Source organism: Ammospiza nelsoni, chromosome 31 (genome assembly GCF_027579445.1).
Source record: "Ammospiza nelsoni isolate bAmmNel1 chromosome 31, bAmmNel1.pri, whole genome shotgun sequence".
In the NCBI taxonomy this organism is placed as follows: Eukaryota; Metazoa; Chordata; class Aves; order Passeriformes; family Passerellidae; genus Ammospiza; species Ammospiza nelsoni.
Genome location: NC_080663.1, coordinates 2,620,792 through 2,636,498, shown reverse-complemented (window position 1 = coordinate 2,636,498; position 15,707 = coordinate 2,620,792). Strand labels below are relative to the sequence as shown.

Sequence of the window (15,707 nt, the reverse complement as noted above, 5' to 3'; positions counted from 1 at the left end):
TCCTGCTTATGCATCACAGAAGATGTGGCAGTTCCTGCAGTTGTGGGGTGTGTCACACAGGTTTGGTATCCCTCCCTCCGACTGGTCAGGCTATTGTAGAAGATGCTTGTGGTACTCTGAAGCGGGTTCTTCAGAAACAAAAATGGGGAATGTAGGGTAAAACCCCACACAGTCAGTTGGCAAAAGCTTTGTACACCATCAATCATCTTACTGTGCCACAGAACTCAAAAAATCCTGTCATTTTGAATCATCACCTTTCGTTGCAGGCTCTGGATGAGACACGTCAGCCTCAAGCGAAGGTTCAGATGTGGAATTTAGTCACCAAACAGTGGGAAGGTCTCTATGACCTTATCACTTCGGGGCGTGGGTATGCTTGTGTATCCACAGATACTGGGGTACGCTGGGTACCTTTGAAGTGTGTTCGTCCTGACCTGTGACTGCAAACAGAATCCAGCACACAGGCAAAATGGAAACCGTGACCAAACTGAAAGTCATCAAGTGGATGAATCATTGAGTGATGACTCAGATACAGATGGTGTGAGTGATCACTCCGATGATTCTTCCATGAGTGGACACTGAACATTGTTCATTTTTCCTTTAAACATTGCTCATATTTCTTTTTTTTTTTTTTTTTAAATGGAAAAAGGGTGAGATGTCGCCCTGTTCTTTGAAGGTTCTTCTAAGCTTTCTGATGTTTACATTTTTGTAATGGAGTTTCTTACACACTTTTTATGTAAATAATGATTGTTTGGCAGTTCTTTCTGGAGGAGGAGAAAATTGATGGACTGTTGGTTTGACCAGTGTGGTTGGAGAGGTGGCAATTTCATCCTCCAATCCATGGATGCTTTTGGAATTTTATAAATATCGAGGCCCAGAAAAAATTGTGCCTTTTTTGCCTTGGACATCTCAGGGTGTGAGTGTCGTTCATTTTGTGTCGTATTGCGACACCCTACCTCTCTAAACAGCTGGATGCAGTGGCTAAGGGGTGGCCAGGATGCCCCAGTGTCGCAGACATTTCTCCACAGAAATCCTTTCTTTCGGATTTCTGCGTCTTCTGGAGGCCAGAGGCTTCAGAAGACAAGATAAACAATTATTATCAGCTGCTGGGGAATGCAACGGGACACCTTGATTGGCCCATTTCCTATGTTTATAATTAAGGGCCAATCACCAGTGCAAGCTAGGGGACTGAGTCCTTGGCCACAAATTTGTTATAGATTCTTTTCTATCTAAGCTAGCCTAGCTGCTCTGCAAACCTCTCTCTATATTCTATTAGTATAGTAGTAATGTATTATATATAATATCTTAATAAATAAGCCTTCTGATTCAAGAAACAAGATTCACCGTCTCTCTCTCTCACCAGCTGCGACCCACTCAGGCGCAGTAATACCCCAGAGCTGTTGTGGCAGTGGCAGTGAACATCCAGGAAGCACACAAGTTCACCCTGAGCCAGAAGATGACTGTGCTGGTGTCCCACACAGTGTCTGCAGTGCTGGAAGTAAAGGAGGGACATTGGCTCTCCCCACAGAGAGTCCTGAAATACCAATCCATAATGGGGGAACAGGATGATGTAGAAATTGCGGTAACTAACATTGGGAACCCAGCTTCTTTGCTCAGTGCTTGTATGGGAGAAATGGTGTGTGACAGTGGTCACAAGGGTTGCAGGATGAAGAGAGAGGCGAGAATGTTGACCTCATGTTCAGAAGGCTTGATTTATTATTTGATGATATATATGACATTATGACTATACTAAAAAGAATAGAAAGAGAGTTCTCAGAAGGCTAGCTAAGCTAAGAATAGAAAAGCAATGAATAACAAAGGAGCTGTGTCCCGGCAGAAAGCGAGAACAGCTCTGCCGTGAGTGGTCAGTAAATCCAAACATCCACCAGAGACCAATCACGGATCCACCTGTTGCATTCCACAGCAGCAGATAACCATTGTTTACATTTGTTGCTGAAACTTCTCAGCTTCAGCAGGAAAAATCCTAATGAAAGGATTTTAATGAAAAGAGGTCTGTGACATGTCAGTTTTTTAATTTAGTTTAATTAAAAAGAAAAAGTGTTTGTAATTTTCTCTGCTGTGCAGAGAAAATTATTGTGGTTATCTGTTGCCAATCAAAACTTCACTCAAGTGCTGGTGTGGAATAACAGGGAATTTCTTCACCTGTAGAACATACAATTCTATCAAATCACCAAAACAATATAAGAAAATGCAAATTTTCTTATATAAGAAATTTTACAATATAAGAAAATGCAAAACCAATGCAAAGAAAGTTCAAGCCCAAACAGCTGAGTTTCAGGAAAAAGTCCATGGACTGAAGATGTTCCTCTTTGCCATCTCTGAAAGTCCCTTTTGGTCCTGAAACAGGCTTGTTGCAGAAAAGTCCATCAATAGTTATCAAAAGCCATTGACAGTCATCAAACAATTTCAAACAATTTGAGACAACTTCTGGAATGTCCTGCCACAGCCCTTTATTGAACAACTTTGGGCAGAAGCTAATTTTTGGCCCTTCAATGCTTCAGAGCTGCTGCCAGCTATTTCAACTCTCTTTTTTTTTTTTTTTTTTTTGGGTGTTTAAAAAGAGCAGCAGCAGCAGAGCAGCCAAAGAAAGTCCCTGGGGGGCCCTGGCCCATGTGGAGGGATCAGGAACCCCAGATCTGGCCCACAGAAAGGTGGGCCAGGACCGATAGGGAGAAGCAAAACCACCAAACCCATCAGGAGGCCGGGAGGTGGCCCTGGCCCAGGGACCCGAGCCCAACAGCCCAGGCCCAGCATGGCAGGCGGGCTCTGCCTTCCCACAGCCTGGCCCCACACTGCCAATGGAATGGTGACCAAACGCTTCTTTTCCCCAAAATCACCAAGGCATGCCAGCAGCAGGGAAATAGAAGAAGCCCCAAGAACCCTCATCTCGTGTCTAGGAATGTTTTTTCTCCACAGCAAACAAGCCATGATCGCTTCCCGCTGTGCCCTCTGCAATGCAAATGCAACAGGTGTGTCTCCCATCTGCCTCACGGCACCACCCCCACTGGGCTGGGGACCAAAGGCAGAACTCCCGGCACCCACCTGCCCCTCGCCGCTGGGGTACGAGAGGGGCAGCAGAGAGATTCACACCCCCAAGGGAAAGCAACTGACCAAACACCTCCCAACCCGCCAAGAATGCTGATTTTGAACGCAGGCAGACGGGCTGCACCCACAGCCAGCTGTCGGGCCATGCCTCCTCCACGGAAAGGGAGGCCGGCGCCCTCTTCCCCTGTCCCAGCTTCCCCCGCAGGGGCAGCCCCGGGACAGCCCGAAAAACTCGGGGGAGAAGCCACGCTGGGTGCAGGAGCAGCTGCGGGCTGCTCCGAGGGTCCCATGGGTTCGGCGCCGTCTTCAGCATCATCCTGAACAGGCACCGGCTCGGTTTGAGGCGGCGGGGCCGGAGAGGGGGCTGGTGGACGCAGCAGGACAGCCGGGGGGGTGGTGCCGAGTCGCTGTTGTTGCCGAGGGCGTCTCCTACCAACAGCGACGCAGCCGCAGGGAGCGGTGTTCCTGAGCTCTCAGGCGCAGGCGGGGAAGCCGGTGAAGCCATGGGCAGGACCACCCGGGGAGGCGGCCGCGGGGCGGGTCGGGGAGGAGGCCCTGCAGGCCTGGCAGGCGGGACCTCGGAGACCGGTGCTGCCCCCATCTCTGAGCGGGGCAGGGCCCAGGAGGCCGGCCAGGGCGGGGCCTCCAGGGCTGTAGGGGGCGGTGCAGCCCACTCCCATCCCCCCGGAGAGAGAGAAGGGGGGGGAAGGGATGGCTGCATCTGACCATGCTCTGAAGATACAGTAAAAAAAACTTTGGCTCCTGGCGAAACTTCCCCCCCACTGCCGGGATGCAGGGGGGCTGGGAAGCAACAGATCATCCCCCTCCACAGGATCTTCTCCCGCTGGAGTCAGAGGAAATGGGACGAGCCCGTTGCAGTTGGCAATCCAGGGAAAAACAGCTGCTCTCCGGTTCAAAACTGGAAAGAACATCCTAAATGCTGGATAAATCTGGGGGTATCCAAACCCAAGGTCCAAAATGAATTGGAAAATGGAGTCCATGCACTCCCATAAGAAAGCATCAAGGGCACAGAGCACATTCATAAAGAACCCAAAAAGCTTTGCCCATTGAAAAAACTCATAGAAATCTGTCTCCAACAGGCAAAGTCCGTCCTCTTCACCCCATTTTTGACAGAGGGCAATAAGCTTCTCCTCTGAAGGGGAGAACCGAACCTCCTCCTCTGTGGGGGAAGCCCTCCACATCAGCAGCCACAAACTACGAAGGGCCGCATCTTCAGGAAGGGAAAAGCCAACAGTACCTTTTGAAAGAGTCCAGCATGCTCTGGCCAGCTCCATTGCGCTACTGTGCTTTTTGAACATCTTCCTGGAGGCTTTTCAGAAGGTTCTCTTTGTGGTCAGCCTTGCTGTGAACTCCAAATCAGGATCTTCAGTTCTTCAGCTCCTGGCTAGAATCCACTTCTGTGGTCACTTGTGAAGCAACCATCAATGCCACACATTCCGGGTTTACCCAGTGCAGCAATTGTTCCTCTGGGGGTCTCTTCAAGTAATTTGCTCTTCAGATGAGGGGTCACCAATTGATGGTTTTGTCCTGCTCACTCACTCAGGGTTCACCAATTGTCACAGTGGTCACAAGGGTCTTCAGGGTGTAAAGAGAGACAAGAATGTTGAGCTCATGTTCAGAAGGCTTGATTTATTATTTTATTATATATATTACATAATTACTATACTACAAAGAATAGAAGGAAAAGTTCTCAGAAGGCTAGCTAAGCTAAGAATAGAAAAGAATGAATAACAAAGGTCTGTGCCCCGGCAGAAAGCGAGAGCAGCTCTGCCGTGAGTGGTTAGTAAATCCAAACATCCACAGGAGACCAATCACGGATGCAGCTGTTGCATTCCACAGCGGCAGATAACCACTGTTTACACTTTGTCGCCTAGGCCACAGCTTCTCAAAAGGCAGAAAAATCCTAAAGAAATTATTTTTATGAAAAGATGTCTGTGACACCCCACCTATCTCTCTAACCCTCAGATGCCTTGCCTACCTTTTTGCCGTGCATCTTGTCCTCTGAGAGTTCTGTCATTGTCCTGGTGTGAGGGTTGCTGTCCTGCCCCACCGGGTGGGTTCCGCTCTGGTCTTGCTGTCAGGCTTGCTGTGTTGTGCTGCTGTTGAGGAAAAGGCTATGCTGTTGTTAGGGGGGCTGCTTAGTCTAAGGTGAGGGCTGGGCTGAGGGCTGGTGCACCTGTACCCTAACTTGCCTCCTAAGCTGTTCCCTGTAGCCCTGATCTCCAGTGCACTGTGCAGCCCTCAAGCCTTCTCCCTTGACCACTCAAACCCTCCCTCAATCCCTCAAGCTCTGTTTGTCACCCTCAAGCCCCCCCTGTGCCCCTCTAGGCCCCTCTCAGCTGCCCCTCAGCTCCTGTGTGTCACCCTTAATCCTTCTCTTTGCCCCTCAGCCCCCAGCTTCTCAGTGTCACCCTCCATCTGCCCCTGCCACCCTCAGCATCTCTGTGTGTCACCCACTGTCCCCTCTCCCTGCTCCTCCTTCAGCTCCCAGCCTCTGCCACCCTCCAGCCCCCACAATACCTCTCAAGCTGCCCCTCAGCCTCTGTCATGCCCTGAAAGGACCCTAAAAAACCCTCTCAATTCCCTAAAAAAGGCCTAGTTTTCAAAGTGTCCTGAACACCCGACAAAAACAGCCTGACAGCCTCAGAATACACTAAAAACACCCTACTTTTAAAAAGCCCCTAAAACACCTCTAAAAATCCCCAAAGAACCTTTTGGGAATACTTAGAGATTTTTTAAAGAGCTCTGAAAATACCCCTAAAATCTTGAAAATGCCCTGTAAGACCCTAAAAAAGCCTATAAAATTCCCCCAAAAACCCTAGAAATAACCTAGTCGTAAAAAAAAGTTCTCCATATACCCTCAATACTCTTCAAAAAGCCCTAAAACCTTTTAAGTAGTCCTTAAAAAGCCCCCAAAATATCTGAAAACACCCTAACAATTCCAATTAGTGGTAAGACATCCCTTAAAACACCCTAAAATGTGTTTTTAAAAGCCCTGAAAAAGCCCTAAAGGTTCCTAAACATTCCCAGAGAATTCCTAAAAAAACTCCTGCAAAAAAAACCCCTAAAATATACTTAAAAACCCCTGAAAAAAAACCTAATAAAACCCCTAAATGTCTGTTCAACTCCTACCCGTAACTCTGTGGCCTCCCAACCTCATCTCTACCTTCCAATCGGGGTAACTGCCTGCAGCTGCTGGGAGGGCTCTGGGGTGGTCCCACCATGAGGGTGGCACGTGTACCCTAACCCTGCCTGGTACCCCGTGTCCTGTGCACCCCAACCCTCAGGGTCAGCTCTCCACCCGTCCAGCCCCCCAATCTTTGCCCCTCAGCAATGTCTGTGTGTCTCCCAGAGCCGCGTTCAGGATCCCACGAGCTGCTGCAGGGAGTCACAGGTGGGCAGTGGGGGAAGTGAGGGACGGGGCAGGGGCGACCTGGATTTCAGAACCCCAGCAGACGGCCGGGCACTCAGCACCACAGGCACCCGAACACCAACGCCACCATTGTTCCTTGCACACAAAATTCATCAGACCAGGTTCCTGGAAGATTGTAGGAGCCACTTGGCACTGTCAAACCAACCCTGCCAGCTTTAATCTGGGAGGCATCCTGCGCAATGTGGAATTTCAGCAGCCAGCGGGACACTCCGGGACACAGGCCCCTGAACAGCAACACCAGCCCATTTCCCTGGAAACAAAACTCACCTGCCCAGGTCCCTGATGGCAGATTGAAGGAGATACTTGGCACTGATAAACCACCCTTCCTCCTGCAGGGGCCTTCACCTCCCTTCTCTGTCCAAGGCCCGGCTCCCCTCACCCGGCCGCATGGCTTCCCCTCCCACACCCAGCCCGCAGCCGGGCAGGGCAGCTCTGAACATTTCACCCACCTGAACCAAGAGAGCTTCCCCTGGGAGTTCTCTGCTTTTAAGCCCCTGTGTGCTCAGAGGTGAATCCATGTCCTCAGGGGCCACACCAGGCGCCAATATTCAAATCTGAGCACTGATTGGTTTGACCACAGCATCCCAAAAAACTCACTTCCTTTTCAAACCAGGACAGCGGGACCAAGGGATCCGAGCAGTAAATCCTGAACGAGCTCAGAAACCCAAAAATAGGGGTTAAATGTGAAATGAGCGGCTCTGATTGGCTGGTCTAACACAACCCGCGTCACCCCATCCCGGCCCCCAGCGCCCCAAGGTTCCCCCTCGCCAAAAAACCCCCAGCCCGGGGCTGCAGCGTCTCGGAAAAGCCTCAGCCAATGGCAGCGCAGGCAGGGGGCGGCACAGCCAATGAGAGCTCGAGGCGTTGGATTGCCTCATCGGTTGCCGGGCAGAGCCCGTGGCCGATCGCTGCCCAGAAGCGGCGGCAGCCAATGAGAGCGCGCGGCGCTGCCGAGCCCGCCCTGCTCCGGACTGGCGCTCCCAGCGCAGCGCGGCTGCTTTGGGGCTGCTGCTCCCTGCCCGGCCCCGGCCATGGGGCGAGGGGCGGCAGCTGGGGCCCTGCTGGCGGCACTGGTGGTGCTGGGAGCCCCCCCGGGTGCGGGCGCGGAGCTCTCGGGTGAGCGGGGGGCGGGAGGCGCTGGGACAGGGAGGGAGAAGGGGGAAAAGAGGGGAAGGGGGGAGCCCGGAATGGAGGGGGAGGAGGAGGGGACCCCCCAAAGGGAAAGCGGGAGGGGCTGAGGTGTGGGGGGAGGGGAGGGAGGGGTGGGAGAGGGTGGGGAAGGGGGGAAAAGGGGAGGGCGGGACCCCAAAGGGGGGGGACCCCAAAACTGAGCCCGAGGAGGCTGGGGATTGGGGGATTTGTGAGAAAATGGGGAAATGGGACCCCAAAAGTGATTTGGGGAGCGGCCGGAGGTGGGAGGTGAGAGGATGTGGAAGGGAAAATGGGGGAAGGGCGGCAAAGGGGAAGCGGCAGCGCGGGCAGGAGCGTCCCATGGCGGCCGTGGGGCTCAGACGTTGCGGAGTGGGCATCCAGGGTGGCCCCCGGAGCTCTGAGGGTGCTGATGTGGGGTGCTGGGTTTGGCACCCTCTGACCTATGTCTTGGACCTTCAGGGGTGTTTCAGGCAATGGCAAAGCAGGAGTGTCACTTCATTAACGGCACGGAGAAGGTGAGGTACGTGCTGGGGTACATCTACAACCGGGAGCAGTACGCGACCTTCCACAGCGACGTGGGGCACTACGTGGGGTTCACTCCCTATGGGGAGAGGTGTGCCGTGCGCTGGAACAGTGACCCTGACACACTGGAGTACAGACGGTCTTCGGTGGACACGTACTGCCGGCAAAACTACGAGGGCATGACTCCGTTCATCACGGAGCGCCGAGGTGAGCGCGGGGCAGAGCGTGTCCTGTCGGGCGCTGCCCTGACAGTGACCCTAGAGCCCCTCAAAACTTCCCTGGGAAACGCCCCAGAGCCCTCAGCCCTCCTTGTGCCCATCCCCGGGGCCCGTTGTCCCCCTCAGTGAACCCCCCAGTCCATGCCAGTCCCTTCCAGGGCCCCCCGCGCGTCCATTTCAGCGACACGTACAACTGACGCTTCTTAGCCAATCAGATTGCGTCTCTCTGATGACTCGTCTGTTGCTAGGCAGACCCGCAGCGCTGAGTGCCCCGCGCTGGACTCGGCATCACAGTGACGTGCAATTCATTCCCAGTTCCATCCCAGTGCCTCCCAGTCCATTCCCAGATCCCTCCCAGTGCCTCCTCAGTGTCTCTCACTTATACTCAGTTCATTCTCAGCTCATTCCAAGTTTATTCCCAGGTCACCATCCTCAGTCCACGGGACCCTCACCCACGCCCATTTCTGTCAGCGCCACTCTCAGTCCATTTCCAGTCAATTTCCAGTTACTCCCAGTCCAACCTTAGTCTCTCCCACTCCCATCCAATCCCTCCAAGACCATTACCACGCTATTCCCAGTTCATTCCCAGTTCACTCCCAGACCCCCACACTCTCTCCCACCTCTCTCAGTGCCTATCAACTCCCGCCCAGTCTATCCCAAGTGCTTCCCAGTATATTCCCAGTACCCCCTAGTCCATTCTCAGTTCCTCCCTGTGCCATCTCAGACCCTCCAACTACTTCCCAGCTCATTCCCAGTTCATTTTCAGTCTGTTGACGATTCATTCCCAGTTCATTCCCACACGTCCACCCTCTCTGCCTGTCAACCCTATCCACTCACATATCTCCCAGTCCCTCCCACCCCAGCCCTCCCCTCTCTCTCCCAGCGCCCCCCAGCTGATCCCAGTGTGTCCCCGCCCTCTCTCTCTCTCTCTCCCAGTGCCCCCCAGCGTGTCCATCTCGCTGGTGCCCCCCTCGAGCTCCCAGCCCGGCCCCGGCCGCCTGCTCTGCTCCGTGATGGATTTCTACCCTGCTGCCATCCAGGTGAGGTGGTTCCAGGGCCAGCAGGAGCTCTCGGAGCACGTGGTGGCCACCGACGTGGTCCCCAACGGGGACTGGACCTACCAGCTGCTGGTGCTGCTGGAAACGCCGCCCCGGCACGGGCTCAGCTACAGCTGCCAGGTGGAGCACGTCAGCCTGGAGCAGCCCCTGAGGCGGCACTGGGGTACGAGGGAGCCCCTGGGGGAGCTGGCAGAGCCGCTCGGTTGTGCTGGGAGCCACTGGGAGGGAGCTGGAGAGAGCCGGGCTGGAAGTAGGAGAGGGGCTGGGGGCTGGGCAAGGGCTGGGAAGGGGTTTGGGGGATGCTGGGGAGGGTGGGATGGGGTTGAGGAGTCCTGGTGGGCACTGGGAGGGAATTTGGGGGTGCTGGGTGTGCCTGGGAGGGAGTTTGGGGGTGCTGGGTGTGACTGGGAGGGAGTTTGGGGGTCCCGGGTGTGACTGGGAGGGATCGCAGCGAGCCCGGAGGGGCTGGAAGGAGATCGGCGATGGCAAAGCGGGGCTCGCCATGAGCTCGGTTGTGCTGGGCACAGACTGGGAGGGCTCTGGCTGAGTCCTGCTGGGGCTGCCAAGGGACTGCGAGAGGCTTTGGGGCTCCTGCGGCGCTTGGGGCACCTGGGAGGGGGCTGTGGGTTGCTGAGAGGGACGGGAGGGGCTTTGGTGGCTCCTTGGCAGGCCAAAAAGGGATCGGGGGGAGGATTCAGGGGGTCCTGGCTGGGCTGGGGGCCACAGGGAGGGCGCTGGGAGGGGCTCGGGGTGTCGGTGAGAGGTTTTGGGGGTGCTGAGCCCTGCGGACCCCCCAGAGATGCCGCCGGACGCCGCCCGCAGCAAGATGCTGACGGGCATCGGGGGCTTCGTCTTGGGCTTCGTCTTCCTGGCGCTGGGGCTCGGCTTCTCCCTGCGCAAGAAGGTCAGGGCGGGTGCCGGGGGTGGCGTCCCCGCCGTGGCGGAGCGTGTGCGCTCCCGCCGGGGCCCCCAGCCCGGTGTCACCCCCTTTTCTCTGCCAACAGAGCTCCTGAGCCGGCGGCGGCCGCAGCCCCTCCCCGTGGGCTCGGGCCCGGCCGGGACCCCCCGCTCCGTCCCCGCTCCGCTGATTTTGGGGGGGTCCCGTGTCCCCTCCAGCCCCGCTGGCGCTCTGCCCCCGCCCAGTGCCTGCTCCCAGTGCTCCCAGTAAAGCTTCCCAGTTGGCCCCGGGCCCGTTTATTGGGGGGCGATGGGGAGGGGTTTGGGGGGAGCGATGGGACGGATTTGGGCAAAGGGAGGGGGACAAAGGGTGGGGGCTGGGCCCGGGGGGGAGGGGTTGCTGCCCGCGGAATCCGCAGTGCCCGGAGCGGGACGAGCTCCGTGCGCCGCTCCATCTCCATGCCCCGTGGGAGGATCCACGCTGGATAATCCCCAGTGACCCCCGCTGGGCAGAGCCCTGGTGACCCCTGTTCTGGCTGATCCGTGTTGGGCAGGGGGAAGGTGTTGGAGAGATTTCTTTCCCTTCTCCTTGTGCTGCTATGATTTGGTTGGTAATAAATTCCCTCCGTGTGCCCAGGCCGGGTCTGTTGTGCCCGTGCGGGATTTGCTGCGGGATCTCTCCCGGTCCTTGTCCCCACGCAGGAACCCTCGGTTCCATTTTCTGTCCCTGTGCGGCTGCGGGGGGCAGGGACAGAGCGGCTCTGGGGTTGCCTGGCATCGGGCCAGCGTCACCGCTCGCCACGGACACCCCTGAGATGCCGCGCACCTGGGCACGCATTGCTGGGCTCACCTGAGCTCCCACCTGCCCAGCGCCCCAAGGTTCCCCCTGCCCAAAAAACCCCCAGCCCGGGGCTGCAGCGTCCCGGAAAGGCCTCAGCCAATGGCGGCGCAGGCAGGAGGCGGCTTAGCCAATGAGAGCTCGGGTCGTTGCCTCATCGGTTGCCGGGCAGAGCCCGTGGCCGATCGCTGCCCAGAAGCGGCGGCAGCCAATGAGAGCGCGCGGCGCTGCCGAGCCCGCCCTGCTCCGGACTGGCGCTCCCAGCGCAGCGCGGCTGCTTTGGGGCTGCTGCTCCCTGCCCGGCCCCGGCCATGGGGCGAGGGGCGGCAGCTGGGGCCCTGCTGGTGGCAATGGTGGTGCTGGGAGCCCCCCCGGGTGCGGGCGCGGAGCTCTCGGGTGAGCGGGGGTCGGGAGGCGCTGGGACGGGGTGGAGAAGGGGGAAAAGGGGGCTAAGCGGGGAGCCCGGAATGGAGGGGGAGGAGGAAGGGACCCCCCAAAGGGAGAGCGGGAGGGGCTGAGGGGTGGGGGGAGCGGAGGGAGGGGTGGGAGAGGGTGGGGAAGCGGGGAAAAGGGGAGGTGGGACACCATATCTGAGTGGGAGGGGCCTGGGGTTTGGGGAATTTGTGGGAAAATGGGGAATAGGGACCTAAAATAGATCTTGCTGCGGTCGGAGTGGCAGGGGAGAGGATGTGGAAGGGGAAATGGGGGAAGGGCGGCAAAGAGGAAGCGGCAGCGCGGGCAGGAGGGTCCCATGGCCGCCGTGGGGCACAGGGGGTGTGGAGCGGGGAATCCAGGGTGGCCCCCCGGAACTCTGCGGGTGCTGGGGTTGCTGGGGCACCCCCTGAGCTGTGTCCTGCACTTACAGTGGTGTTCCTGCATATGGGAGAGCAGGAATGTTACTTCATTAACGGCACGCAGAAGATAAGGTCCGTGGAGACGCTCATCTACGATCGGGAGCAGTACCTGGTGCACGACAGCAACGTGGGGCTGAACGTGGAATTCAACCCGTATGGGGCGATGAATGCCAGGCGTTTAAACAAAGACCCGATGTGGCTGGAGTACCAAAGGACTTCGGGGGAGTGGTTCTGCAGAGTCTGGTACGAGGGGTCTACCCCGTTAATCACTGAGCGCCGAGTTGAGCGCGGGGCCGAGCGTGTCCCCTCGGGCTCTGCCCTGCCAATGACCCTGAAGCCCCTCAAAATCTCCCTGGGAATCGCGCCAGAGCCCTCAGCCCTCCTTGTGCCCATCCCCGGGGCCCCCTGTCGCCCTCAGTGACCCCGTTGTCTCCCCCTGTGATCCCCCGCGCGTCCTTATATGCGACGCGTAAAGCTGACGGTTTTTAACCAATCAGATTGCGTCTCTGTGATGACTCATCTGTTGCCAGGCAGATCCGCAGCGCCGAGTGCCCCGCGCTGGACGCGGCTTCCCAGCGCCGCGCACATCATCCCAGTTCCATGAAAGTTCCTCCAAGGCCGTCCCAGTCCCTCCCAGTCCATTCCCAGATCCCTCCCAGTGCCTTCTCAGTCCCTCCCACTTCTACTCAGGTCATTCCTTGTCCATTCCCAGTTCATTCCCAGATCACAATCCTCAATCCCTTGGCCCCTCACCCCTTCCTATTTCTCTCAATGCCGCCCCAGTCCCTCCCAGTCCTTCCGAGTTCCACCCAGCCCCTCCAAGTCAATTTCCAGTCAATCCGAGTTAATTGCCAGTTCATTCCCAGACCTCCGCCTTCTCTCCAACTACCCCCCATCCCCTCCCACCTCTCTCAGTGCCATTAATCTCCCTCCCAGTCTATTTCTAGTACCTCCCAGTATATTCCCAGCCCATTCCATTCCTTTCCAATCCATCCCCAGTCTCTCCCAGTGCACTCCCACTCACTCTCCAGCCCAGCCCAGCCCTCCCTTCTCTCTCCCAGTGTGCCCCCCAGCTGATCCCAGTGTGTCCCCGCTCTCTCTCTCTCTCTCTCCCAGTGCCCCGCAGCGTGTCCATCTCGCTGGTGCCCCCCTCGAGCTCCCAGCCCGGCCCCGGCCGCCTGCTCTGCTCCGTGATGGATTTCTACCCTGCTGCCATCCAGGTGAGGTGGTTCCAGGGCCAGCAGGAGCTCTCGGAGCACGTGGTGGCCACCAACGTGGTCCCCAACGGGGACTGGACCTACCAGCTGCTGGTGCTGCTGGAAACGCCGCCCCGGCGCGGGCTCAGCTACAGCTGCCAGGTGGAGCACGTCAGCCTGGAGCAGCCCCTGAGGCGGCACTGGGGTACGGGGGAGCCCCTGGGGGCGCTGGCAGAGCCACTGGGCTGTGCTGGGAGCTACTGGGAGGGAGCTGGAGGGAGCCGGGCTGGGACTGGGAGAGGGGCTGGGGGCTGGGCAAGGGCTGGGCAGGGGTTTGGGGGATGCTGGAGAGGATGGGATGGGCTTGGGGGGGCGCTGGGCGTGACTGGGAGGGAGTTTGGGGGTGCTGGGTGTGACTGGGAGGGATCGCAGTGAGCCACGAGGGGCTGGAAGGAGATCGGCGATGGCAAAGCGGGGCTCGCCATGAGCTCGGTTGTGCTGGGCACAGACTGGGAGGGCTCTGGCTGAGTCCTGCTGGGGCTGCCAAGGGACTGCGAGAGGCTTTGGGGCTCCTGGGGTGCTGGGGGCAACTGGGAGGGGGCTGTGGGATGCTGAGAGGGACAGGAGGGGCTTTGGTGCCTCCTGGGCAGGACAGAAAGGGATCGAGGGGAGGTTTCAGGGGGTCCCGGCTGGGCCGGGGGCCACAGGGAGGGCGCTGGGAAGGGCTCGGGGTGTCGGTGAGAGATTTTGGGGATGCTGAGCCCTGCGGACCCCCCAGAGATGCCGCCGCCGCCGCCCGCAGCAAGATGCTGACGGGCATCGGGGGCTTCGTCTTGGGCTTGGTCTTCCTGGCGCTGGGGCTCGGCTTCTCCCTGCGCAAGAAGGTCAGGGCGGGTGCCGGGGGTGGCGTCCCCGCCGTGGCGGAGCGTGTGCGCTCCTGCCGGGGCCCCCAGCCCGGTGTCACCCCCTTTTCTCTGCCAAAGGAGCTCCTGAGCCGGCGGCGGCCGCAGCCCCTCCCCGTGGGCTCGGGCCCGGCCGGGACCCCTGGCTCTGTCCCCGCTCCGCTGATTTTGGGGGGTCCCGTGTCCCCGCCAGCCCCGCTGGCGCTCTGCCCCCGCCCAGTGCCTGCTCCCAGTGCTCCCATTAAAGCTTCCCAGTTGGGCCTGGGGCCGCTTATTGGGGGGGCAATGGGGAGAGATTTGGGCAAAGGGAGGGGGACAAATGGTGGTGGCTTGGGAGAGTCTGTCAGAATTTTCCCTCATCTGCCTCACGATTGTCATTTGAGGACCACTGAAGAGAAGACCCCCGCCCCCCGTCTCCTCTGTAGGAGAAAGTCACATGCAACAAGACCCAGAGACCCCAGAGCACAGTGTTCAGTTGCTGTTCTCACAGCTGTTGTTTGCTGTGTGCTACACTGAGCCCAATGAGAAGAACGGGGCACTGTGCCCTTTGTGCAACAACAGCCTTGGGAGCTGTCCCACCTCTCGGCCTCGCTTGACTTCTCCTGAGTTTCAGGTGGTCCCCCCACAGAAGACCCTCACCTGTTTTACAACCACCGGGACAGACAGACTGAGATGTAAGGAGCCTCTCCATCAAGGACTGAGACATGGAAGCTCCATGTGAAAAGGCCCCTCTGCTCCTTCCAAGGACTGGGACTGAAACCCCCAGCCCAGGGCAGGTGTGTGGGGGAGGCAAGCTGACCAAAGCGAGATGTTTGCCTGCAGGTTGTGACCGCTGGACCAAGAAGACAATGGCTCTCGCTTACTGCTGAGAGCATGGACTACCTGTTACATCTATTCCTTATTGTATCTGCTTCCCCATCCTCACAATTTCCAATAGAGTTATCATAATAAAAACCCCTGAGTTAGCGAGAGACTTCGAGATCTCCCCGACGTAACAGTGGATCCTCGACTGGACTGGACCAAAGGACTTCATCTCTATGTTTGGTAGCTCTATCCCCTCTTTCTCTCTCTCTCTCTCTTTTGTCTCTCTCTTCCCCCATCTTTTTCTCTCCCTTAATCCCTCTATCGCATTTCGCTGTGGTCATTCAATAAAGGTGCATTTGTTTCGATTATCATTGCAAACCCCCTTGTACCGTGTCGGTTCTTTTTGCACCCTGCGATCAAATCCACAAACCATCACAAAACCCGTCCGTGAGGACAGATCGTGACACCCCCCGAGGACCCCTCCTCAAATTCCCCTCCAAAGCCCTCCCAGCACCCCCTGCTAAAACCCGCTCAAGTTCCCCCCAGACCCTCCCCAAATCCCCCCCAAACATCCTCAAGACCCCTCCCCAAATTCCCCTCACGACCCCTCCAGGACCCCTCACCTGTCCCTGCGCCTCCTCAGCAGCTCCCGGAACCCCCTGTCCTCTCCCAGCGCCTCCCCCGCTCACTCCAGCGCCTCCCGCAGGACCCGCCCGAGCCCGGGGCGGCTCCTGGGGGTCCCTGAGGTG

At 57.8% G+C, this 15,707-nt stretch overlaps 3 protein-coding genes and 1 pseudogene across 5 annotated transcripts in view; 3 read left to right on the top strand and 1 right to left on the bottom strand.

Annotated features, from left to right (window-relative positions):
- The window catches only part of LOC132085611 (class I histocompatibility antigen, F10 alpha chain-like), a 777,359-nt gene that overhangs the window by 71,541 nt on the left and 690,111 nt on the right, over nt 1-15,707 (bottom strand). The window lies entirely within an intron of this gene.
- LOC132085554 (uncharacterized) overlaps nt 1-15,707 on the top strand; it is a 560,373-nt pseudogene that overhangs the window by 212,226 nt on the left and 332,440 nt on the right.
- Nucleotides 7,527-10,495, top strand: LOC132085607 (class II histocompatibility antigen, B-L beta chain-like). Its single transcript, XM_059491068.1, has 5 exons — nt 7,527-7,633; nt 8,129-8,398; nt 9,346-9,630; nt 10,265-10,371; nt 10,472-10,495. Exons 1-5 carry the CDS (start codon nt 7,549-7,551, stop codon nt 10,478-10,480), a joined length of 756 nt encoding a protein of 251 aa, XP_059347051.1. The 5' UTR covers nt 7,527-7,548; the 3' UTR covers nt 10,481-10,495.
- LOC132085613 (class II histocompatibility antigen, B-L beta chain-like) lies at nt 11,514-14,065 on the top strand. The gene is made up of 4 exons (XM_059491075.1): nt 11,514-11,598; nt 12,068-12,355; nt 13,173-13,457; nt 14,031-14,065. Exons 1-4 carry the CDS (start codon nt 11,514-11,516, stop codon nt 14,063-14,065), a joined length of 693 nt encoding a protein of 230 aa, XP_059347058.1.

Coding starts and splice junctions, on each gene's coding strand:
- LOC132085607 (XM_059491068.1), top strand. CDS start 7,549: ATGGGGCGAGGGGCGGCAGCTGGGGCCCTGCTGGCGGCACTGGTGGTG. Junction 8,399..9,345: donor GTTCATCACGGAGCGCCGAG/GTGAGCGCGGGG, acceptor TCTCTCTCCCAG/TGCCCCCCAGCGTGTCCATC. Junction 9,631..10,264: donor GCCCCTGAGGCGGCACTGGG/GTACGAGGGAGC, acceptor CGGACCCCCCAG/AGATGCCGCCGGACGCCGCC.
- LOC132085613 (XM_059491075.1), top strand. CDS start 11,514: ATGGGGCGAGGGGCGGCAGCTGGGGCCCTGCTGGTGGCAATGGTGGTG. Junction 11,599..12,067: donor TGCGGGCGCGGAGCTCTCGG/GTGAGCGGGGGT, acceptor CTGCACTTACAG/TGGTGTTCCTGCATATGGGA. Junction 13,458..14,030: donor GCCCCTGAGGCGGCACTGGG/GTACGGGGGAGC, acceptor CGGACCCCCCAG/AGATGCCGCCGCCGCCGCCC.